General features: G+C 44.0%; 1 protein-coding gene across 1 annotated transcript in view; it reads left to right on the top strand.

Moving 5' to 3' along the window:
* Positions 1–22,907, top strand: part of AMFR (autocrine motility factor receptor) — a 28,465-nt gene extending 5,558 nt beyond the window's left edge. Inside the window, exons 4-14 of the mRNA XM_082290060.1 lie at positions 161–313; positions 3,608–3,648; positions 5,325–5,457; positions 6,006–6,139; positions 7,586–7,696; positions 10,526–10,716; positions 12,378–12,481; positions 14,440–14,574; positions 15,224–15,307; positions 19,745–19,929; positions 21,387–22,907. Coding sequence (XP_082146186.1) covers positions 161–313; positions 3,608–3,648; positions 5,325–5,457; positions 6,006–6,139; positions 7,586–7,696; positions 10,526–10,716; positions 12,378–12,481; positions 14,440–14,574; positions 15,224–15,307; positions 19,745–19,929; positions 21,387–21,531 — 1,416 coding nt within the window. The 3' untranslated portion in view covers positions 21,532–22,907. The remainder of the gene's footprint in view (positions 1–160; positions 314–3,607; positions 3,649–5,324; positions 5,458–6,005; positions 6,140–7,585; positions 7,697–10,525; positions 10,717–12,377; positions 12,482–14,439; positions 14,575–15,223; positions 15,308–19,744; positions 19,930–21,386) is intronic.
* Positions 22,908–26,205: the final 3,298 nt, after the last annotated feature.

Genomic DNA, 26,205 nt, shown 5'->3' with positions numbered 1-26,205 from the left:
CTTCTTTATTTATTACTACATTGCATTGTGAAATTGGTTTTATGCTAGAAAGCAAAAGATTTTCCTGAATGAGGTCCTGTTTGGTGAGGTGTCAATAGAAGGCAGGGTGGATGAAGTACTCATTTAAACCTGTCATGTATTTATGTATTTGTGTTGGCAGCTTTCCTTTTCTCCCACCACACCCATGAGCAGCCACATCAGAGTGCTGGCCCTGCTCATCGCCATGCTCCTGTCTTGCTGTGGATTAGCAGTTGTCTGTGGAGTTGTTGGCTACACCCATGGCATGCACACGTTGGCTTTCATGGCAGCAGAGGTGAGACTTTCTTCATATGTGTTGTGGTTTCTGCTTTGCCTTTGACCCCTTACTTGGGGGTGTCCTGGTACACAGTGGATTTACTTTTAATTCCCATAAGAAAGAAACTTTGAAGACACAAACAAATCCTCCTGTTTTCCAGAAGTTGCCAGATTGGCATGCTTTCTGTCTCTAGCCTTTAACTCCCTGAAAAAAATCTTGGTCTGAAGAAGAGAATGAGAGGATAGACCTGTAAGATGATGCTGAAATCAAATGACAGCTTATGAAAAAGTAATGATTGTGCTTCATGAGCATTGCAAGAAGGGTTAGTGAAACAGTGCTTGAGAGAGGGAGAGAGTGTGTATGAAAATGTAATGTGCACTTCAGCCTCTTTCTCTGAGGTTGTATTTTCTGTTTCATTTCTCTCCAAAAGGAGTGAGACTAACATCCTTTCCTTAAGGCATACTTAGGGGATTTGCCTATGTTTGTGTAACGAGTTCTGTCTCAGCTGAGATGAGCAAGGCATTTTTGTGTGCGCCTGAACGCTTTGCACTGTGGGGTAAACATCAGTATGTTTGTGGAGTGAACATCAGTATGTTTTTGATATTGTGATGGGTTGTTTCATTCTGCCTGAGGAAGTGATAATCTTGAACAAACAAAAGGAATCCAGTATAATTGCAAGTATGTTGTGTTAGCACATCCTTAGTTCAGATAACAAGTAACATGTACAATTTATTTTTCTTCTCTTATCTTGAATTCATACTTGGAGTTAGGGAGCAGGAAGGAAAACAACTGATAGTAGGAGAATATGATGCTTGTCACACCACAGGTCAGTTATTTAATACATCACTTTATTTTTCCCTGAACACGAGAATATGCAAGACCAGATTTGTAATTAAACAGTGGAAGGGTATTGGAAGATTTAACAGTGTCTCTAAAAAGTGGGGTCTCGTTGGTGTCATGTCTGTTATCTTGGTTTGGCAGAAGGATTATCAGCATTGCACCAGCTCGGGGTAGGTTTATCAGGGAGTGTTGTGGTGCCTGTGTTGCCTCCTTAGCGCTGTGCTGTGTGTGAATGTTTGGGGTTGCAGGATGGGGCCCAGCTGTTCATTTCGGTGGGAGCTGTTCTGTGTGCTGATTAACAAAGGAGTGCTCAGTCAATGTAAGTATGGGGTGTCCAGCCAAGCCATGGATCCCCTGCTGTGCTGCTGCAGGGCAGCAAGGAACTTTGTGGGGAATGCAGAAGAAAGGATCTCCTAGCTTTGCTTGCAGCAACTGGTGTTTGAGGACATTCCTGAGCTGAGGGCTGCACAAGCCCATTGGGTTTGATAGTCCCAGATGTACTCTGGAAAGTTGTCTGCTCATTCATTGAACTTGTTGGTGTGTCAGCTTCTGTAATATCCAAAGGCAACAAATTCCACATTTACTTGGCTCTATGTAAACGAAAGAGCTCTTTGAGTTGTTCTGAATCTTCTGTTTAATAATCACAGAATGATTTGGGTTGGAAGGGACCTTAAAGATCATCTAGTTCCAACCCCCCTGCCATGGGCAGGGAATAATGTCCTTAGCTATCATCAAATACATTTATGATGAAAATTAGCAAAGAATCATTCCCTGTTTAATATTTTTCATAGAATTTGTGATTTTATCATCCTCTTTTGCCTGTTGTTTTGTTGCATTTCCTTCTAAGCAAAAGAATTCTAGCCTGTTTAATTTTTCCTCATAGGAGATTGTCTAATATCTTGCCATTTTTGAACATTTTTAATATTTCCTGTATGGTTTAGGCAACCATGAGTAATCTCCTTGATTTTAATACCCAGCACTCATGTGAGCGGAATAAAACATTTAGGGTTCTTTCTGTACAGGTACTGGCAGTGACACCTCATAGCAGACTTCAAGCTCTTAGTAAAAAACATTAAATCTCTCAGACTGAAATGTTTTTCTGGTGGTGGCTTGTGTGATGCTCCTTGAGAGGGACCCTGCCAAGTGTATTCCATTAGTATGAATGAATTACATTAAGTTACATTAAGCTATTAATTTATCTTCTGCAAACATTGATTTAGCTCAGGGTTTTCAATAAAGCAATATAGATGTTTTTCTTGTGTTTTAGGTAGACTTCCCCATGTTCTCTGCTGCTTGTCAGCATTTTCTTTACTGCAGAGGGTGGATGTGAAATGTGCAAATGCCCAGAGAAAGTTGAGTAAGGACTTGTCTGTATTTTTGAGTAAACATTAATTTTTTTTGCCTTAATATATGGTGTTTGAGAATTATAGTACATCAAGCAGTGTCCAGTCTGTCTGTCGTTGCATGTTTTTCTTTTAAGACAGCTAGTAAACAGTTGGCAGATATGTAGGGTGTTGCAAAGGGTTAAATATGCATAGAAGTATTTTGAGAATGCTTTTTACAGATGGAAAAAATTATTCAAACCAACCAGCTTATTGCTGCTTTGGGAAGTTAGTGGTTTTGATAGTTCTTCTGTCCTGTTTGTAGTACTTAGGCTGAAGGCATGCCATCAGACCAGTTTCACAGAAGTGGTTTCAGTTGCTCATTGTAAATCCCCTGGATCTCAGTGTCACTTGGCCCCTGCTAACTACAGGGTGGTGTGGGCAGTCTCTGGGGGAAGCATGTCTGCTTTTTTTCACTGTGAGGATAGAATGAAGAGATGGAGCACTGTGGGCTTGATGGATTACAGAGAGGTGATGGGGCCACTGTCTCTTAGATGATAAGAGCCCATGGAAATGTAGTTACCTTTTTGGTGACTTGTCTTTACACCTCTGATCTTACACTTTCTGATATACTCAGGTTTTGTGCTCTGTACTTAGCCTAGAAATGTAAGTATGATTAAAGAGAGAAGTTACTTTAGCAGCATTTACATCTCAGCAAAGGGGGGAATTATTTAAAGTTAACTTCCTCAAATTTCTGTTATTATTCAGTTCTTCCAGTTTTTTTTTTAAGAAGTGGGATGAGGAGAGGTAGTTGGTGGGAGTGTGGTCTCAACACTTGCTGAGTGATAATAATTGAAAAAGGCAATACGTCCTGTGTACTCAGGAAAAAATGGCATGTAACAGCAGTAACACTAGTGGCTGCTTTAACAGCATTGTGTCTTTGGGAACAATTTCTTCCATATTTATTTATAAGCTTCATGGTTGTCTCAGGTATATTGTGCACACAGTCACCTATAGTGACCATTGGTTCACAGGAACTTGTTAAGCTGCAATAAATGCGTTTTGTGTTTTAGCCCTTGAGCTCCTGCATCTGAACCACTGTCCCTGCCAGAATGTTAACATGTATGTTTTTTTTCTTCCTCTTTTGCAGTCTCTGCTGGTGACAGTCAGAACTGCTCACGTGATTTTACGGTGAGTAGCTTATGTTTCACAGGATGGTTGCTCAGGATGTAGTGCATATAGCATGTTGATGTAAGAGGTGTGTGTAATTACCTCATTGAATTGCAAATACGTGTTTGGAGATTGAGAGCGGTCCTGAGGAGAGACTTGGGGGTGTTGGTGGATGAGAATCTTGACGTGACCCAGCACTGTGTGCTTGCAGCCCAGAAAGCTCAACCACATTGTGGTCTGCATCCCCACAGCGTGGGCAGCAGGTCCAGGGAGGGGATTCTCCCCCTCTGCTCTGTTCTGCTGAGACTCCACCTGGAGTGCTGCATCCAACTCTGGGGCCCCCATTATGAAGGATGTGGACCTGCTGGAGTGAGTCTGGAAGAGTCCTTAAAGATTTTCAAAGGAATGGAGCACCTGCCATGGAGACAGGCTGAGAGAGCTGGTGGTGTTCAGCCTGGAGAAGAGAAGGCTCTGGTAAAACCTTAGAGCCTCACCCAGTACCTAAAGGGGCTCCAAGAGAGCTGGAGAGAGACTTTGGACAAGGGCATGGAGTGAGGGAATGACTTCAAACTGACAGAAGGCAGAGTTAGATTTGATATGAGGTAAAATAATCTTCCCTGTGAGATTGGTGAGTCACTGGCACAGTGAGTGGTTGCCCGGAGAAGCTGTGGATGCCCCATCCTGGGATTGGTCACGGCCTGATTGGATGAGGCAGCCAAAGGGATTGGAAAGAGATGATCTTCAAGATCCCTTCCAACCCAAACCATTTCAGGTTGATGAGATGAGTAAAGGTGGTTAACTTTAGCCTGTGCTGTTTCTTAAGCACAAGTTTTGCAACTGACTTTTTTTGTTTTATTTGAGTGATGTGTGTGTCTTATCCTGAAGCCTTTATTTGAATAAAAGATTGTACTGGTGTTTAAGTAGTTACAGGAACATTTATTTTAAAGCCAGCTAGTAAACACTTGGCAGGTATGTTGCATAGTACAAAGGATTAAATAAGTGTAGAAGCATTTTAAGAATGATTTTTACAGATGGAAATGCATTTTAAGAGTGCTTTTTACGGAGGGGGGTTGAAATGCATGGATAACTTTAGTGGGTGGTGATAGCTTGAAGCTTGGATTAAAGTGGATGGGTGCTGCTGGATGAGGATTGATAGATGCTACTTAATGTCATTCTACAGGGTTTGTTTTAAGGTCTTGGTCTTTTGAAGTTTTGCTTTGAAAAAGTCACATGCATGTGTACCTGTTACATGCCTGTGAGTGCATAGGTAGGACATCGTGTGTGACTCAGGAGCCTCTTTGTGCAGGTTACTCAGGTCTGACACTGAGCTGTAATGACTCACCTGAGAAACACCTCACATGCTGAAAAGTGTGGTTCTGTAGTTACTATAATTCTGACTTTTAGTACATGAAGTAGTTTTTAGTGAATGCTGCATCTTTTTTGTTAGCTGGTAATGTCTGTAGTGTCAATGTAGGCTAAGCATTGACTGCTTTTCGCTTTTTAAAAATGTTGCTGTTTGAAACCAGTAACATTAAAAGAAGCCCCCTGGAGAGAGCACAGACTGTGGGCACAGGGCCTAGGAAGGGCAAAGAATCCATATTCAGAAGTTGTTTGAAAAATGGACAAAATAGTTTGAATTATAGAGATGCTATTTGACAGAAAAAATAAGAATAATGTTCATTTCCTCACTCTTGCAGATACGTAGTTCATCTCTGGGATCTCAACCATGAGGGAACGTGGGAGGGCAAAGGCACTTACGTCTACTACACAGATTTTGTCATGGAGCTAACCTTGCTTTCCCTGGACTTGATGCATCATATTCATATGCTGGTATGAAATACTGGACATAATGCTGAACAAATAGACTGGCCTTAAAGGGTATTGGGTATACGTATTTTATATATTACTTTTACTTTGCTTATTTTAGGAACCAGATATTACAGAGAAGTTACTTAAATAGAGATGAAAATGTAGAGGGGGGATTCTGGCATTCTTTCCTCCTGTGTAGTTGGAGTTATCACAAATAACTTTGTTAAGGAGTATTAACTACTGTGTGTAATTATCTGTTTAGTAGGTGTTTAATTAGCTTTTTTATTGAGTAATATCAGAGTGAGTTATTTTCACTGGCAGCAGGGGATGCTAAGCTGGACAGGACTGAATACAGTTTATCCTCATTATAAATGCTGTGCTGCCAAAGTTGTATCTGAAGAAGTAATGAGTGGTAGTACCTTTGAATACGCATGGTTGCTGTGAATGGATCCAACAAAAGTGAAATTCTTCAGGGCTGGTTTCTCATTTTCTTTGTCTCTTAAGACCTGATGCAGCTTCTTGTTTGCCATGGTGCTTGTTTCTAATCCCTGCTCTGTTCTTTTCCCAAGCTGTTTGGCAATATCTGGTTGTCAATGGCAAGTCTGGTGATCTTCATGCAGCTGCGCTACCTGTTCCACGAGGTGCAGCGGCGAATTCGGCGGCACAAAAACTACCTGCGTGTGGTTGGAAACATGGAAGCCAGGTGAGCCTCTTACTTACTCTGTAATTTTGATGTAGATCTAGTAGAGAGGACACTCTTTCTGGTTTTAAGATACGTAGGATTGACGTATAGAATGGCAGTATTACTGGTAACATATTAAGTGACAAAAAGTGGACTCCCCTGTCCAGTATTTCTTCTCCTGTATTCTCACACATACTATCTTAGTGAGGTGACAGAAGCTCTGCAGAGCTCTGCCTATTTCAGCTGTCAAATGCTTGCTTGGCTGGGATAGAAATCAATGCTCTTAATTTTATCAGACCATAGTATTCAGTTACTGACTGAAATGAAATCAAAATATTAATGAAAACCTGCCTAGCTTTAACTGTGTTTTTACTAAACCTAAAGCCACCTCTAAGACTCTGTACCTGAAGTGGAGCTGAGAGCACCTTGGCAGTACTTTAGTCCATTCCCTTTTAGTGAGGTAATATGGAGAAATTGGGAGGCCTGCCAAAACCTAATATTATACCAGATAGTACTGCATCTCTGATCCAATGTTTTCAACATTCAGCTATGTTCTTAAAAATTTTAAGAGCCACGGGGAGTTTTATTCTTTCTGTACATCACTGTACTGTTTCAATTTTGGCCCTCTGTGGGTTTGATTAATTCTGATTCCTGCTGCTGTAGTCCAGGTGGAGAAGGCTAGCTTGTCTAGAAATTCATGAGGTTTTCTTTTTGGAAAGTCATTTAATGGCTGTGATACCAGGTTAAGAGCTACGTAATAAAGTTCATCCACAAAGCATTGCTTCTTTTCAGTAAGATGCAGCCACGGATCCCCTTGGAGCTGCTCACAAAGCTGTTTGAGTTGCATGTGTCACAGACATCTTGTCTGAGCGACTTGGTGTGTTTTGGTCATTCTGATTGTGCTGGAAGAACCACATTCTAACTTCCTTCTGAAGCTGCCATTGGCAGCTGGCTTTTTGTGGTTCTTCAGGTATATTCCACACCAGCAGTGCTGTGAAATGTTGTTACATCACTCATCTCTATATTGTCTGTGTTTGGATACTGTGTAGTAACTGCTTACATGGCACTGTAGCTTAAAAAAAAGGGAAAAAAGTCAAGACAAATGGGAATGGCAAAATCTGAGGCCAAAAGTAGTCAGTCCATAAATGCTTATGATCCCAAAGAGACAGCTTAATGGGTACAGCTATTAAAACTCATTTAGAAAAATGACATAAACCAAATCTATACAGTTTATAATTTAAGGATCTCAACAAAATGATCATATAATTGTCTCTTGGAAAGTACTAAGTAAAAGTACAGTGCAGTGTAGCCTGAATATCAAAAAAATAACAAATCTGTTGGCATAGCTCTCTTGATGAAATGTTAACACGGAGGGTAAGGTTTTCTCAGCACTGGATCCTCTAGAGAGGAGGCCATGCTGAGATTGTGTAGTCATTCCTTCTGTCTCTTCCCGTTTCTTCTTCATAGATTTGCAGTTGCAACACCAGAGGAGCTGGCAGTGAACAATGACGACTGTGCCATTTGCTGGGACTCCATGCAATCCGCACGTAAACTCCCTTGCGGCCACCTCTTCCACAAGTACGTGTCCAGGCTGGGGAGGGTGCACCCAGCTGAGAAGGGAAGGGACAGATGGGCATGGCTGAAATTTACTGTGGGATGGCAAGTAACAAACTACTAGCACAGCTGTTGGGTGCTTGCTGCCTGGGTTGTCTTAGTCTTCTTCTGACAACAAAGTACAAGTCCTGTTCACTCCAGTCATTTTCATGCTTGAGTTGTTCCACTTGGTGCACTTCTTTTCTCCCAAACTAAGAGTGTGCCCCTTGTCAGCTAGTGGGTAACTAGTGTTGAGTTTCTCAAACACAGGTTGGTAGGTTTGTTGTGTGGAGGTTGTGTTGATTTTCAGGTGAAGAAGAAAAACGGGAGTCGAATCCTTAAGTACCTTCCAGATATCAGCTTTAAGGAGATTTTTCTATAGTGCATCCTCACATGGTGGTGAGTCACCCAGGATAGTTGAGGAGGCCAGGTCTGAATTTGTGTTTCAAGGGGCAATGAGTCCATCGGGGCTGTAAAAGAGGTTAACCAAATCAGCAGAAATGGTCCCTAAGCAGTTGGTAGTTAGAATGGGGAGACTTTGGGCCAAAGGATCTTCCCATACACTGCTTCTTACACTCATTCAGTAGTGAACAGTGGTAGATGCTTGTGGACACAGTGTGCTGAGCTGGATGTGACTTTCCTTGGATCTTTTGTAGCAGTGCTTACACTTCCATACCTGTGCTTAAATAGGAAAGGAGATACAGGGATTGAATCAGGCGTTTCTGGAGGGCCATGTGATGAATATGCAGGTCAGTTAAATTGTCCCTGTGGCATTACTTTCTGTAAATAGCTTTTTACTCTTCTGGTAACTGTCAAACCAGAGGTTGTAATCTGTGTGCTAATTTGTTGTCATTTATGACAAACCTTGCCATAAATATTTATCTGTGTTCCAATAAGTCTCTAATGAGATAATGTGCCTCCATAGCAGAAACTCCTCTTCCAGTGCTACTGAATCATGTGAATATTTAATCACCTGCTGAGCACTTGAGAAGCCCAGGGTCTTCTCTTCAGAAAGGCATTTTCTCTGTATTTAAAAGGATCCCTTTGTATTTTTTTCTGAAGCAATTACAGTCCTGAAGCAAGTTACACTCCGTGGTGCTTTTAGGGAGGGAACATGTTACAGTGGATGGCTTGCATATAAAACCAGATGTAACTAATAACCCTATTTACAACCTGAGAGTGGTTTCTCTCCTCATAAAAGCCTGGTGATTTTGTCAACAGGCTGAACACTGTGTCCATTCTCAATTACGTGGGATTTTTTTTCCACCATCAGTTATTTGGAGTGGAAGAGAAGGTGGCAGGAAAGATTTGCATTGCTGAGGTCGACCCTGTGCCTAAATATTAAGGAAATGTATGGGAATAGGTGTCTGAATCTTTTAGGCATGTTGAAACTCTCTCCTTTACCTTCTAGGAAGCAGGCAGTTTCAAGAGTTGTTGCTCTGAAAGGCTGCCAGCCTTGACCTGCTGTTGGCCTTCCTCCTACTGAGGTGCTGTGAGTGACCAAGCTCTTCTGCCTGTGTGGTACACAATGGGTGTGACCACATCTGGCTTTTAGGGCCTGGTGCTGATGCAGCTGACACGGGGTTGTGCCCATTCCACCATCTCGGTTGTTGAGCTGTTGAGCAGCAGCAGCAGCATGGTGGCAGCTTGGGAAACTCCGGGTGTTTCCCAAGTGACCTCTGGAGTACAACTCTAGCAGAGGTTTGAGTTCGCTGTGGGCAGGGTGGTTTTCCTGTGGTCAGGGAGGTGATGTTGGACAGCAGTGCCAGTGCCAGCATGCTGGTTGTGCTGGTGACCAAGGTGGTGGAAGGTGGCAGATTTTTACTGTGGTGCTTTGGTTGTTTCTGGGATTCCCATCACTGTATATCCCTCCATGCACTATGATGGAAAACACTGTGGCAAAGTTTCAGCAGTTGGACAGAATCCTTGTATCCTTTACTTCACTACAGTCCTGCAATTAAGGCTTTTCCCTTGCCCTGTCAACCCAAACCTGTAATCTGTGCCTTCGTTCTTTGATCTTTTTGTATATCTTTACCTTTCTAAAGTGTTTTGAGAACTTCTGGGGAAAAAACCCACCCTGCAAATCTGAAGTATGTGTTATAATATTGGGAAGTGTTCAGCTCTGTGAAATTCAGTTCTTCCACACTGAAAATTAGGTTTAACTTGAGCAAATACTGCAAGTGGGTCACATCAGCATGAATCAAAAAGCATGCACAGCTTTGAGTGTTTCAACCTGCATTTCAAACACTTCTCACTTTCTGCAGAACAGAAAATGTTCAGAATTAAGTAAGGATTGTAATGGCACAGAATTGCTAGTATTAATAAATCTGTTTAGAGAGTTCCTGGAGTGGTACTGACTTTTGTGGTTTGGGTATTGGTATTTTGAAAAGCTATTTGAAAACACTGGAGGTGCCATTGCCTCATCACAGACAGAACTTCTATGAAAATGTGTCAGGATACATTAACAATGTGTCCAGTTGGTTTTTGCCTTTTTCAATTGGGAATGGTGAGAGAAAAGAAATGCTTTCTTTTCCCTTCCAGGCAAAACTTGCTTGTTCTGAGGGACAGCAAGCTTGAAGAGTGTTTTAAGCTTGCGATAAATCTGCATGCATGTTTATAAAAAGTGAACGCTTGAGTATTTTTAGTTGAAAGAAATAAGAAACCTATGCCAGAGTCATCAGGAGCTCATTAAGGGTATCTCTGAGCAGTCCACATTGTGTACAGAATATGCTACAGCTGCTTGATGTACTTTGTGATAGTGGTGTCTTGGAAAAACACTGCAAACTCACCACAGTATTACTGTTTTCCTGTCAGTTCGTGCCTGCGTTCCTGGCTGGAACAAGACACATCTTGCCCCACCTGCAGAATGTCTCTTAATATCACTGACAGTCATCACGTGAGGGAGGATCACCAAAGGGAGAATCTGGATGAGAACCTGGTTCCTGTGGCAGCAGCAGAAGGCAGACCACGCCTGAACCAGCACAATCACTTCTTCCACTTTGATGGTGAGCTGAGCACATTTGACATCCGCTGCCGTTGCCCAAATAAACAGGGGGAGCAGCCTTCTGTAGAAGGGAATTCTGCCTGTGCTTCAGCTGAAACTCAAACCATGCTCTGCTTGTGTTTGTCAAACACCTTTGTGTTTCTGATGGTTCTTTTGCAAGAGCTCAGATGCATCTCTGAGGTTTCCCAGAGCTGTGGAGATTCCTTGAAAGATTTTGTACAAGTGCTCCCTTTTTCTGGATTTGTTGTGGTCAGCAGCTTCAGTTACTGGCATTTATTCATTGTGTGCCGTGTTGACAAGCAGAATGGGAAGTGACTGTCTTTTTTTTTTGTTACCATGTGGTGGTTAATCAAGGACAGTCAAACAGGGGGAAGAAAAGCCCTCTGTGGTGCAGTCTAAAAGTCAGTCTTTCCCCTATCCCCTAGCTACTGTGTGGTTGTCAAAAGTCCGTTTGCCACTCAATTTACAAGACACTTGCAATTCTTGGTTAGGTGCAGAAGATTAGCTTCAGAAGGAATCATGTAACCACAACAGTTTTACATGTTTGGGGTTTTTTAGTAGTGTGTTACAAGTACTCACAAAGCAGATGTAATTCCAGGCCATGGTAAGTTCTGTGTACGGAGACAACTTGTTTTGGAAAAGGCAATTTATGTTGTTTGTCTTCCAGAATTTTTTAGAATTTTGGTATTGGTGTGTGCTTGTCTTCCACAATTTCCCAGGTTTTGATGGCAGTCTTGGTGTTTCTCAGTAGATTTCAGTACTGCAAATATTCAGCTTTGGGCTCTGGCCTTGTGGAGCTCCCATGAGGCAGTTGAGATGCTGCAAACTTACATAGTGACCTTTCCTCATCTGTGCTTGTTTTGAAATCTTTGGAGATTGTGGGGGGAGAATAATGGGCAGAGAAGGGTCAGACAATTTCTAGGTACATGGCGACTGGCTGATAGCTTCTGCATGGCTTCCACTTCTGAGGTACTTTAGGTCTCCAAAGGACATTTATGTTTAGAATAACATTGTATTTTTGATGGCTGTCCCTCCCCAGTGCTTTCTGGTGACTTGGAGACCTGCAGAATTACCATGGAGATAGAAGGAGAAGTGGCATAGAGCAAAGCCTGTGTTTATTTAAGTGGCAGCACAGAAGGAGGAGGGAGCCACCCATGTGCCCTACTCTGTTGAGCTGAAGCACATGATTGCAGCAGTCACTTTCTCCAGTTACTCTGTGTCCCTTTGAAGTAATATTTCTCAGTGATTACCCATTTTGGGCCTGGATTCAGATTGCTTAGAAGCCGTCCCATTTTTTGTAAAATTGCTGCATTTATTAATATATTCCAGAACTGGATTTGACTCTGGATTATTTTAATTTTCAATTTAATAGGAACATTAAAAGAAGAAAGCAAGGGTATGTTGTTTCCTTGATCCTTTTCCAGCCCCCACATTGTTAAACCACTATGTGACAGTGTGTTTGAAGAGAGTACTGGCAGTTACTGATTCACTCCAACCATCTCCATGTTTGGGACACCTTAGGGATAGATTGCACTGCAGAACTCCCTGCATGTACCTTGTGGAATATGAAGACTTATATTAAATACACGTAGAAGTACTTGGCCTGCTGAGATCCTCATGTGCTTTCTTGACTTTCTTGGTTTTACCATTTCTTACTTCCAGGCTCCCGAATTGCCAGCTGGCTGCCTAGTTTTTCCGTGGAAGTGATGCACACCACCAACATCCTCGGAATTGCACAAGCCAGCAACTCCCAGCTCAATGTTATGGTAAGACTGCACCTCAGCCTTCCCATTTGTGTTGTGTAGGGGAAGGGGTTACACGGAGATGGAGAACAGAAAGGGGAAGGAAGTAGAAACAGTGGTTAGACATTAGATGAAAGCTGTTCTTCTGAGTGAGAAAAGCTTTATTTTAGTGAAGTTAGGGCTATATTTGGGTTCAAATGTGCCAGCATAAAAGAACAGTTCTGGAGGTAGGTGAATGAGGAAGAAAAATGACATGTTCTTCTGTGTAGATAGGCAGACTTTTTGGCAGCTTGCTTAGTTCAACTTCTTTAGCTCTTTTTTATTACTTCTGTGACAACTTGCAGCACCAAAGGGTGTGTAAAGAGAATTTAGCTGTTGGTCAAATAGTAACTGATCAAACTCATTCTATAGCTTTTGGTTTGTTTTTTTAATCTTTAATAGCACTAAGCTTCAAGATAGCAGTTCCAGTGTCTTACAAGTGTGAGGTGGTCTCTCTAGCACCCTCAGCTTTTGCTGATTCATGATGATGGTAGAAGTGTAGAGGATGAAATTCCAGATTTGTTGAATTCATCCATAAACACTCTAATGTACAAAAAGGAAAGGCCTCATGAGACGCTTCTTTTTTTTTTTTTTTTTGAGAAGTACTATTTCCTTTGAGTTCTTCAAGCTACTGTATTCTGTACCATGTTAATAAATGTTCAGTGAGGTGTCTCATGAAAGTGATGGAGTTTTCAGAATATTAGGTCTTTCCCATAGCCTTTACTTCTGTTTAAACATCAGCAGGGTAAGGCCACTATTTTTTAGGGTGTTTGAAGCAGGGAGAGAGCAATAAGGTGTTGGCAGATGATTTATTAGTTAAATATGCAGGAACTCTCCATCTGAGGTCAGTTTAATTTTTCTTTTACTGGACATAGTGACACAAATGGGCTTTTGTTAAGGATGAGTAATGGTTTTTTAGGATTGTGTATTATCAGAAGTACAGTAGCAACTTATATTAAAATGTCTACTTTAATGGAAAGGCTCAGGTTAGCAAATTATTAAAGTGTTACACATTTTTAATAGAAAGTAAGTGAAATTCTCCCTTGTGTTACTGAACAAAAACCTAGGGAAGTATTCTGAGGGGAAAGCCAGAGGCTGAAATGCTAAATCAGTTGGTTTGGTCACAAGTTAGTACAATGGAGAGTTGGGTTTGCAGTAGTTGGTTGTGTTGGAACTCACTGTCAATTGGTGTGTAGTTTTTGCTTTGCTCTCAGAACTCCTCCACCTTTCTTTTCTTATTGCTGTTCCCATTCCCCCCTGGCCCCCACAACTTTGGGCATTAGTGAAAATAGACATTTTAATATTAAATGAAATCTAGTTGTTGGTCTCTAAAAGCATATTATTTGTCTTCCCTCTTACCTTTACTTATTTAATTTGGATATTTTTTAACTAACTTGAAATTGAATTATAATTCAATGTCAGTTGTTCCCTGACAACTCAGTTTAATTTACTTGACTTTTCAGACCCTATTAAACTGGTTTGTAGGCAGGATGGCTGGAGGGAGTGGCTTATTAAAACTTGCTCCATTTGTCCTTATCGGTACCATTTTGGAACTAATCTGTCAAAAAGCAAAATTGGTTTTTTCTTCCCAGTGTTGATCTAACTTTCAGTCAGCCATGAGTTTTGCATAGAGCTTTATTTAAAAGGCTGTCACAAGAAGAGGGTTGGGCAGCCTTTGAAGCCTTTGTGCATCTACAGGCACTGTTCAGGGCCATGTGGTATCTCCCTAGGAGCTGCAGTTTTGCTGTTGACTTCAGTGGAGGCAGCATATTGCCCTGGAAGTCAATGCCAGCATGGGTTTTCTTTCTCTCTTCCTTGTGTGTGTGAGTTTGCATATCATAAGCAGCATCTTTGAGCTGATAATATTTTTAATCTCTTTCTGTTGACATACTTATCAGTTACCTTCTATTTACTGCTGATATTGACTGTATTGCTTTCTTCAGGCCCATCAGATTCAGGAGATGTTCCCTCAGGTTCCTTATCATTTAGTTCTGCAGGATCTGCAGCTAACTCGTTCTGTAGAGATCACCACTGACAACATCCTAGAAGGGCGCATCCAGGTGCCTTTCCCCACACAGGTGAGTTATAAGACTGTGCACCTAAAATTACTTTCTTTCTTATCACAGCACTGAGTCTGTTAATAATGAGTGAGGGGAAAGAAGCAAGTTGAAGCACTGGTGAATCTGGGATTTGTTTTTCCCTTTGTTTAAATCTCTGTAAATGCAGTGTATTCAGTCATGTACCAAAAATATATTGAAAATATCCTAGCTAGACAAGAGACAAATATTTGCTCAGTTAATGCAGCTCTTCCTGGTCTCTCTTGTGCAGAGCTTTTAGAACATTTCCAGTTTATTTCTCTGCTGACAGATAATTGAATTGTACCACTTAGGAAAATTTTTTGCAAAGAAAGTCGGCAAAATGATGCCTTGTTCTTAATTAGTGCCAGCAGATTTCAGTAAAGCAGTCTGGGGACAATGTTTCTGTTAATAAGAATATTGAATTCAGGTTCTGTGCACATCAGATAGCACTGTTATCTGGAGTCTGCGTGTGGGGAAACAGAGAGAATTCTCTCTCAACACAGAGCATTCTGTTTATTGCTAACTTATCTGTTTCTAAATTGAACACAACGCCTGACATTGCAGAGGGCAGAGTTTGAATGTGTTCAAAGAGCTCGGGTTTTTTTGCCATTTCCCACAGTGTTTTAAACCCATGATGTTTGCATTTCAGCGCGCAGATAGCATTAGACCTGCATTGAACAACTCTGTGGAAAGGCACAGTACTGATCAGGAGGATACTGGAACTGTCACACAGGTAATTTGGCATGAAAATGGGCAAAAAGCACAATTAGAAGCTGCATGGACTGGTAGGTGCATGTGGTTCTGTACCAGGTCAGGTTGGTGGCAGCCCTTCCTTGCATTTCTCAGCAGAGCTAACATGGTCAGGCAGATAAATCAGATATGAGTATGGTGCCTCTGTAGAGGATTAGTTGTGCGCTTTTCTTTTTCTTCCTTGAAGGAAAGTGCTCTCAAATGGTACAAAGAACAGAAGATCATCATGTCTCTTTTCATGTCTGATCAGCCCATGCCCATCTGTGGAATATGAAGAGCAGGCTGCTTTGCTCTTCCCCTTTCTCTTCTCATTCCCACTCTGTACATCTCCAAACACTTCCATTAAAAAGAGGAGTATTTCTTTTCTGGGTATAAGAATTCTTTTTGTGTTCTCGAGGAAGCACTTTAAGACACGGGGAGCTTTGGTGGAAATGGAGTGAGATATAAACAGACCAAGAGATAACAGCCCTTCTATATACAAAGCACAATAATGGGTTTTGCTGTTCTTCACTAAGGGCTTTATTAAGCAGCATGTGCTAGCTAAAGTGTGGCAGGGAAAAAAAATTACCCTGTGAGTAGAGTAAGATCTCATTTCACTTTTGTTTTCTCTGACTGTAATCGTGACATCCTGAGGGTTTCTGTTTTATAAATCTCCCTTTCTTCTGGCTGAGTGAATTTGTGAAGTGTGTGACTTTCTCTGAAGCCTTTAGTGACCTGAATACCCAACCTGTTACTACCTGGAATTCAACTGTGGCAGTTCCCTTGTTAGCAGGTTGCAAGATAAAAAACCCTTTGATTTGGTTTGATTATGCAGTTGAGGCTGAGGAAGAGGTGGTAGCGATGGGTAAGAGCCTGGGGTAGCAGCTACAGAACTGCAGGAATGAAAATCTTGGTCTGGATCAAGCATTTTTTGGTTTCTTTGAAGGTTTTAGAGGCATTTGCCCTGCTCTTTAATGAGAGAAACCTCTCTTGGTACAAATGGCATCTAACTAGTTATCCTTAGCTTGGTTCTGGTTTCAAATTCCACTTTGAATGATTGTGTTGCTGTTCATATTTCTTCTCTCCTGCCTGGCACTGCCTGTATTTCTGTCCTTCCTTCTACAGAACCTGAAAAACCTGGGAGTGGTGTTCATACATGACAGCACTGAGCATGTGCTCTCTAACAGAGATGCCTTTTTGCTTTGCAGTGCTGCTGAGCACTGCTCAGGTGGTATGTTTTGGCTGGAGTGAATGGTGGTTTGGATGGAGAACCTGTTTTTACCGTGTAGGATAGCACAAAGATGGCCTAGAGACATTGGAACAGTTGTGAATACCCCACAGTTTAGTCGGGCTGCTGCTGGCTGCTTGTGTAGGATAAACTGGTGGCCCTTGTGTGGGTTTTCCTGGATGGATACGTGCTGTACCAAATGGGAATCACAGGCATGAGCTGAAGTGGGAGACTGAGACTGCTATGCATAGAGAGAAACGTGCTGCTGGGTAGTGTTGTGGAAGCTGGAAGGTGCTGCTGTCCTCTTCTTGCCTCAGAAATGCTTTGTGCATTTAGTGTTAGCTTAGGCTGCCTTGGGACAAGCTGCACACCCTTGTTACAGAGCTCAGAGTTCTACCAAGGAGTCTTAGTTAACTCCTTGCTATTGAGAGTATTTCTGTCGTGGAGAGGAGCCTTGGGAGCCTCCTGCTCTGGGAACCTCCTGTCACTTTGGTGTTATTGATTTTGATTTCAATTTGTAACCAAATGCCTGGTGTATCTCTTTCTGCTTGCCAGAATAATCTGTTGCTGTAGTCAGTCAAAGGCTTGTCTGTGAGAAAAGGGCAAGCAGCAAACAAGCTACTTCAGCAGGGTGCGCTGGAGTTTTGAGAATCTTTTTAAAGGCAAATGGGAAGGGACATAAGAAGTTGCCATCATCTCCTCTGAGTGTGACTTGAATTTCTAGATTATGGATAGATAGACCTTGACACCTTATGACTCAGTCTCTGAGAGAGACCGTGAAATCCCCAGTTCCTTTGTGCTGCAGCCTTAGGGTACGTCTTACAAGCATTCTACCTGGTTTTTTTTTTTAATCAGCATACCCACTGGGAATCTTTGTAGATCTCCAACAGCAAGTGGAGATCAAAAACCATTAGTTCTGCTTGTTGGAAATAACACTTCTTAGGGCAGCTGAGACACTCAAATAAAAGAACCCTTCTTCGTCAGTAGTGTTGGTTTTCCTAGTGCCTTATGTCATATTATGGCTTCATTCTACTTGGAGTTCAAAGGTCTTAAGATACAGATAATGGCTGATATTTTTTTTTTCCCCCGATTGTAGCTTGTTGTTTTGGGGTGTAAGTGCTGATATAATGTAATGGCAGTTGAGAGGCATCTCTGAGCACCATCATGGTACAAATCATGTTACAGGTTTGTGAGATAATGCTCTAAATACTGACAGCCCCTATCAGTCCTGGCCCGTACCGTTAGTGGGACACTGTGCATGTGCTTCTCTCCAGCTGTGCGTTGGAATGCTGATGCTTCCAGTGATGTGCATCATGCTCTGCCTCCTCTCCATTCCTACGCTATATGCCCTCCCTTGCTTAAGTACTTGGTGGCTATTTAGAGACACTTCTGAGGCATCCCATGGCTTTCATGAAACTTTTTCTCTTGGAGCCTGAAAGAGGAATAGTTTTGTAGTATACGGGCTTCTGCATCTGTGATCTGCTGCATTACTGAGGCTTGTCATAATCTTTACTGCAATTAGCTGTGATAGTTTTGTCTCTAAAACCTCCTTGGTAACTGTTCCTGTGCTCAGATAGATGATTGGGTTCTGGGTATTGATTTTTGAATCTTTGTAACCTTATGAAAAACTCCCAAACCTTAGGTGAGAGAACTTGTATCTTCTGATACTAATGGCCCAGGGGGAAAAACAAGTGAAGATCACTGTCTGAACATTGACTACAATGATTGGGCTCCTCTCCGCTTCCCGCAGCAGAGCTTCCCTTTTCCCTGCCCACCTATGTGGTAATCAGAAGCAGCAGTTGAGTTGCTCCATACCTGTTCCGCTGGGTCTGCCAAGGTCATCTTGGCCCCAAGTACAATCCATGGGATCATTCTGTGGGGCTATCCCTCCCTCCTTAGGGATGTGGCAGTGCTTTGAGGCAGTCCAGTGGTGCCCCCACATGTTACAGAAGGGACCCCAACACCCACGTTATCCCAGTGCATTCGTGTGTGTGGTGCTGGAGCCATTTGGTAAATTCCAGCACTGGGGTTTTTGCTGAGAGATGCTGAACACCCATACTTGCGTTTGAGGTTGCAATGCCCATAATGTGCTGACTTGGGCTCTGGGATTCCTGCTTGGGTCACCTACCTAATGGGAAGTGACATTTGTCTTGGTGTTTGCTCTCTGAAGGCGTTGTGTCGGGGAGATGGCGTTACTGGCCTGTCTCTAGGGCTTTGGGATGACTCAACTTGTTTTGCACATCAGCTGCCTAAGCCTGTGTGTTGTACTGTGATGCTGCTGCGACCGGCCTGTTGGGGCTGGAGCAGCAATCCCATGGAATCGGCCATCTCAGCTCCTCAGCAGCTCTGCCAAAGGCCCAAAACCAGGCTGCAGGGGCTGACTTGGCCAGTACTTCTCTGGAGCATCCCACTTGCTTGAGTCAACTTCTGGGGTACCAGATGATGGCTACACCCTTCAGCCCTTTGCGAGGTGATTTGTTTCGTGATGCCACCACGCTTGGTTATTGCCGTGGCTCTGCATCGCGGGGCTGATCTGATCCTGTCTGACAGGGTGTGATCAGGATGTGCTGTTTCACCTCAGCTGCTGTACCCAGAGCCATCATCCATCAGCTCAGTTTTCGGGTTAGTGTTATCAGCTGGCTGTCAGGGGGGAGAGGTACCATGTGGGGGCTGCCAGCTCCTCTCTTGGCACACCGTGCTTGGGACAGTTGCCAGCCTTGCTCCAGCAGTCTAAAACAGGATAATTTGGGTGCTGCAGAACCCAGTGAACCAAAGCCTCATAAATTCCCTTCTTGAGCACAAATGATCTTTGCAAATACATTTGTTATTCTTTCCTTAGTACGTGGATTTCTGCTTTTTCAACTCTTTACTGTTGCATCACTTGTCAAGTCAGCTGCAGAATCTGACTTTCAAATGCCCCATTTTCAGAGAGCATTAATTATGAGTAATTAATGTTTGTCTTTGACATTACTTTCAAACATGGCATAAAAGATACAGCGTTATAGGATACAGGATCTTTGAGCATGGTTTGAAATATCTTTGTTCTGTTTTTTGGCTGGGCTTTTCAAAGGAACCCGAGGGAATTGGGTACAGCAGGTGAGACTCTGGTTTCTTCCAGTGCCTCAGAAAATGACAGTTCTTTGTAGTTTGTTGTTTTGATGCAAAGAAGCCCAAATTTTGCAAAGACTTATTCCTTATTTCCTTTTCTCTTAGACGGAGAGAGTGCCACTTGAACTGAACTCCAGGCTGGAAGAAATGGTGGAATTCAGTGAAATGGATGCAGAACCTAATGAAGCAGAAGATTTTGAGGCCAGGGGAAGTCGCTTTTCCAAGTCAGCTGACGAAAGGCAGCGTATGTTGGTTCAGCGGAAGGAGGACTTGTTGCAACAAGCTCGAAAGTATGTTCCTTCCTGAAACGCCAGCCTGGCCACGCAGGTGGAGTCCCCCAGAATGGGTTTCAAATGGATTAAGACCACTGAGAGCCTGGGTTGATGGGAAAAGCAGTAAGAGGAATGAATACATCTGCCACAGCAGGCTCAGGATGCTGTTTGACACTGCTAACTAAACCCAACTCTGAAATAGCATCATGCGTACCAGCACGCACACAGCTTCCTGTGCAGTTGATCCAAAGCTCTTTGAAATCAAAGGCTGATTTTTCCAGCTTCAGTGGGCTTTGGTCTGAGCATTTACTGAGAGCAGGTTACTTGGGCTGAGTCCTTTAGTAATCTTTAGTTCTGCTCCTGGCACAGGTCTCAGCCCTCACTGCCTGTGCTCTTACAGCTGAAATTCCTGTCAGGCACCACTTTTTCCAAATACAGAGCCCAGAGCAGCACAGATCTGACAGGTGACCCTGTCTAGACCTCACCAGAGGAGCTCAGCACCAGCCAGTCAGCACTGCTGAAGAGAGAGGGACCAACTTGAACTGTTTCTTTTAGCCCAAGCAGTAGCAGCTGTTACAGGTAGAATTCAACTTTTTTACTGGTACTCCAGTTATGTTGGTGGACTCTACTAGCACCCAGTTGCTGATTAGTCAGAGAAGGAAAAGCACTTTAGTGATGTAGAAAACACCTTCATAGTGTTAACAAGTGTTTTCCCTTCCTTTGTATCACAGGGATACTGCTGAGGAGGTCTACAACAACCCCACTGAGTTCCAGGTCCTTTGGTGTTGTCAGGCTACTGCTGCTCCTTTTCCATACTGAAATGCCTTATAAATACCTGGGGCCGTGACACCTTTTATAAGTCTGTAAACAGACTTGCTCCTAGACTAAATTTTTCCTTGATGTTTGAAAAAATGTCTTTTAGGGTGACAGAGTATTTTTGACTTTCTGGCTTACTGGTTTGAAGAGCTGTTGAATTTCAAACTACCGTTTTTTCCCATTAAAGTGTAAAAATTCACTGGGATTTTAACTCTGACAGCAACTTCCTTGTCCTCTGGCCCTACCTTGCACTGTGCAGCCCCTAGTGCCCCTTCTGTCACGGGCTTACTCCCTGTCATCAGGGAGTGCCTTCTTGTAGGCAGAGCCAGAGGCTGAGGAGTGGAGTAACAGGAACAGAGGGAGTCGTAACTCACCTGCTGTGAATGACTCCGAGTTGAGAGGACAGGCCTGACCTTTAGAACTGGCTCCTTCCCACAGGCACAAGGATCTTGCACAAAACCTAAGAGCTCCTGCCAACTCTGCAGAGCCTATTGTAGGTGATGTGGGCTTTTTTTAGGAGCACATAGCTCATGTGCACGTTTATTGAGGCATTTTCCTGCTAGTTTGCCTTCCAGCCCTCCCCGACTGCAGGGATGCATTTTTCAGAGCCAGAATGAGGTGGGTTCTGCTCACTCATCTTTTCCTTTTTCCCCCCTCAGGCGTTACTTAAACAAAACCTCCGATGAGGAGCTGAGCACAGAGAAGCCTTTGCCCGAGGGAGCGACGGCCGACGCCGTCACCCTGCGCCGCAGGACCCTCGCTGCCGCTGCTGAACGGAGACTTCAGATGCAGCAAAACTCTTAGCACTTGCTGCCTCTCCTTCCTCCTCCTCGTGAGCAACGTTGAATAAATTAATTAAATACAAAAAACCCTGCGCTTTCTATACCAGCAGGAAAGTGTCTCTTCAGAGTTCAGCTGGCTGTGCTGCCGAGTGAGCTGGCTGCCTCTCTGCTGTATAAAGCATGTGGTCTAATAATGTTTGGACAGCTGACAAATTAACCTTTTTTGTAATATTTTCTATGTGACGTTGATCCTCTCCACAACAAAAGGCAATTTCTAAACCACGGGCATGATTTCTGCAGCTGGCATGAGCTATGGGGCTGACTGCACAGCAGAGGCTGGGGGAAGTGTGTTCTGAGGTAGCTGTGGGTGCAGGTCACGGAGCGCACGGGTATGTTCTGCTCGAGATCAGGGGCAGTTACTCCGAGGGAAGGAAGCTTAGAAGCTTGCAGCAAGCCCTGTGTTAGACGAGCAGGCTGCTCAGTCCCTGTTCCTACAGCAGCCAAGGGTGTTATGTAGGGCGGCTTGAAGGGCTGGGGTAGCATCGCTGGGAGGTTCTTACACTGGATGAAGTTGTCTGGCTACACAACACAGGAAAACCTGAATTCATGAATTGTGCAGCAAAGCGCTGATTCACGCCGATTCCAGCATGAAATAGTTCACTGTTGCTGGGCTCTTCTGCACTGTCAGAGGTCTGGTTCTGTTCATCCCCAAGGCTGCACTTTTCCTTTGCCTTTTATGTCCAGAAACAAGTGAGGGACAGAGGGGGATCGAGTGAAGAAGAGGGACCTAAGGCGAGGTTACACTGTTGCCATGAGCTGGGGGAGTTGAAAGTAAAACCTGCCTGTCCTGGACTCCAGTGCAACACTGATGAGATGGTGCGGAGATTGCTCCAATATCTTGCTTTTTATTTCATTTTTAACCCCACAACCTCACCATGAAAGACTGGAGGAATGGGGGCAGCTGGACCTTTGCTGGCTGCAGCCCAACCTGCTAACCTGGATTTTCTTAAGAACTTTTGAGATCCCCTTGGCGCTGCCGCCGCTAGCTTACATAGTTGAATTTTACATGGCAGTGACTTAATTTTTAAACTTCTGAAGAATGAGTTCTAGTTTCACCGTCCTTTAGAAGGAGCCCAGTATTATCTAGAATTGTTGGTAACTTTTTTTACTGTTGGTTTTTAGGTGAAGGTGAATTTAATGAGAGGAATTGCATCAATGTTTAGGTGAAAATAATTTATTTCAATAAAACTCTTTGGGAAGCCTTACCTTGCAATGCTATTAGTAAACCTCAAAAAATTTTTTTGAGATCTTTGGTTTTGCCTAGAACATAGCTGTTTTGTTTTTATTGTTAAAAAAACCCCAACCAAACAAAAATAAAACCTTGATCAGTGTTGGAAATTGTTTGTAAATTTCTGTAGTGTGATTTCTCATGTTCCTGGTGTGTGTTTGGTCTGTAAATGGGGCATCTGCACTTTGGTCCCTGTCGGTTCCCCCTTTCTATCCGATGAGAGGGAGCACAAGCACCTGACACTGGGTTTGGGAACATTCTCCCAAGACTCTGGTTGCAGGGTAGTAATTCCTACTGGAATTTGGCTGTGCTGTGAACAGGGAAATGACAGAGAAACAGTGTCTCAAGGGACTGAAAATCAGGTGGGTTTTGAGCTGTCTGGCAGTGTGTGGACAGATGAGAGCTATTGTTCGTGTGAGCAATGCAGAGTTTGGGTTGTGATCCAGGCAGCAGAGTCGATGTTCCTCTGAGAGTGCAGAAAACAGCACAGAAATCCTCGAGGGCTCTGGGTATCCATGAGTTCCTCCTCCTTGCTGCATTTCTGGGAGATGTTTTACCTGATGAGGCACTTTGTACATGATGAGGCAGAATGATCCCAGCTCCCTCTCGGCAGAGGGGCTGCCTGCAGCCAGGATGGATTTTGACCTGTCTGTGGGCAATGCCCACAACTTTGGCCTGTTCTCTCCCAGCCCACCCACCTTCAGGGCAGGAGTGCTCTGCCCTGGAGCAGTTTCCTGCCTGCTCCTCAGACACAGAAGCTGAGGAGTTCCTGGTTCCCCAGGGCTTGGCTGGCAACACCAGCGGTGCATGAGCCACCTCCTCCTCGTCCTGGTGCTCTGGGAGCTGTGACATCCTGCCCCCCTCAATTTCACTGCTGCAAAAAAGGTGCCTGGGAAGATACCGGCAAAGCAGCTCTCCCCAGCCCTCCCTGCCTGCTGCAGGACCCTGCTGCGGAATCCAGTTCTTCTGCCAGCAGCAGATCCGTGGGGAAGGAGAGGGTGCCATGAGCCTGTCCCTGCCAGAGGTCTTGCAGTTCCTCGGGCTGCAGCAGAGATAAGAGAAGGAGCTTCCCGGTGTCCGTGAGAAGAGGAAGGTTCCTGGAGCTCCACCAGGGAGGGTGGGGGTGTTTCAGAGACTGGGGATGTTCTTTCCGGACTTCTGTTGCTGACTTTTCTCCCTGAGAAGCGGACCTGAGGAGCGGACCCTGGCCAGCCGCTGGATGGCACCTTTGCCTGCGGCAGCGCTGCACAATGACCTACTTGAGCCATGAAAGGCTGGTTTGTGCAGAGGAGCACAGGACCAGTGGTGGCCTCTTGGCTGGCTCTGCCTCCCTGGAAAGGGAGGTCATCTGAGGAGAGGCCTGATCGACTTTCGCAGTGCCAGCATACGCCTCTGGTCCCTGTAAACAGCAGGAACCTTGGAAAGGCCGTGTTGGTCAGGAGCTGCTGCTGCATGCTGGAGTCTCTGCCACCCACCCTTCCCTCCTCGGGGCTGGGCAGGGGACACGCCAGGGGTAGCACAGGGGGGTCCTGGATGCTTGGGTCACCTTCTCTATGGCTCCATCCCCGGGCGGTGCCGCGGGGTTTGGAAGCGTTCCCGTGGTACGGGAGGGGATGTCAAATGTGGTGCCCAGCCCCAGCCCCGTGCCCGGCAGTGCCGGCGCTGTGCCCAGGGCCGGGGTCTCTCCAAGTGTCCCACCTGTGGTCACGGTGCCCAGAGCTGGCATGCACAGGAGCTGGGAACCTGGGACGAGGGAGAATGCAGGAAAAACCCAAACTGTGGAGAAAACCCCCAACCCCCAAAAAATCCAAACAAACCCAGAATCGCTTGAGCATCAGGGAGAAAACCTCAACTTTCTTGAAGAACCTTCCTCTATATCTTAAGGGGAAAAGCTTTAATATTGTGAGATTTGTGATGTTGCCACAAATGAAGGACTCACCCTGTTGATTAGCTTTGCACTCCCCAAAGAAATAAAAATATTTTCTTGCCTGGGGAGGTCTTTGGGGGGGCCTTTTGCTCACAGTGATGTTCTGAAGCACCAAAGCCCTTCCACACACTGCTTTCCCAGAATTTACAATCAGTAGTTACACCAATCCATAGTTCCCTTCTCCCTCTGCTACCAGCAGCAAATCCCCCCAAATGCGATTTTTGGTATTTTTTCTTCCTCCCTTTGGAAGGAGGCAGGCGGGCGCGGGGGGAAAGAAGGAGGCGGAGGCGTGGGAGGGGAGAGCCCAGGGTACAGACAAACATTCTCTTTATTGAGCTACACATGAATTTTTCCATTAGTCAGAGAAAGAGATTGGCAGTGTGTAATATATCACAGAAACCTCACTGATTGGTAATAGAAAGGCTTAGAAAGACCTGGCGCTTTTTATATATATATATATATAATATCTTTTTTTAAGTTTCCTCTTTATTTATTCATTTTCTTTTGAACAGGTGTGACTGCTCTTCTTCAGCAAAGGTAACTCGTAAAAGTGAAACCGTGAAGACGTCTGGTTACTAATCAAAGTAGAAATGACAAGGGATTGGTCATGAAAACGGTGGCTTCCATGTAAACACTACATTCGATTTTTGTTGTTGTTTTTTTTTTTATTTTTTTAATTATTTTTTGTGGTTTTGTGTGTGTTTTTTAAAATTTTTAAATTATTTTCATTCTTGCTTTTTTTTAAGTTTGCTTTTTAAAGTTTTTTTTCTTTTTTTTTTCCTTTTTACTTATTTTGCAGCACAAACATCCCCACATGAGAGAGAAAACACCATTCACTAAAAGGGAGAGAGGACTGGGGCAGGAGAGGGGAAAAGCAGCACAAAAAAGCATTCACTGGAAAGAGTTAAAAATAATTAATAAAAACAAAACGAAAACAAAAAAAATACTCTAAACAAAAAATAAAATAAAATATATATATCTGTATAGCCCTCCCTGATGTCCCTGGTTGGCCCTGAAGGGGAGGTGAGGGGGGACTCTGGTTGGGGGGGGGCCAAGCTGTGCTTTTGGATATGGACCTGGAGAGTGAGCAGTGACCAGGAGCAGGGAGTTGTTAAACCAGGAGGGAGGGAAAAAATCGGAAAAACCCACCGGCTCTGTCTGGTGAGGGCTTTGGCCTGAATTGGTGTGGGAATTCAAAACATCTGACCTAACCCCCCTGAAACCCTGGGAAGGGAGCAGAAGGAGGATGCCCCCACTGCAGCCTTCCCCCCAAACAGCCAGGGTGGTAAATGGGAGGAGACCTGCTTGTTGCTGTCGTTGTTTCCCTTTTTAGCTGTGACATGTGGCCGGGGGCAGTTTTCAATTTTTTCCCTCCTTCTTTAAAAAAAACCCGACCAAACAAAAAAACCAAAAACCTTTTTTTGTTTCTGAAGGTGGCAGTGTGGCCGGGAGCAGGCAGGGGCAGCCCGGCCTTGCCCATG

Source organism: Coloeus monedula (genome assembly GCF_965178545.1).
Source record: "Coloeus monedula genome assembly, chromosome: 13".
Lineage (NCBI taxonomy): Eukaryota > Metazoa > Chordata > Aves > Passeriformes > Corvidae > Coloeus > Coloeus monedula.
Note: the sequence above shows the minus strand (reverse complement) of the source record. Positions and strands in the feature narration are given on the sequence as shown.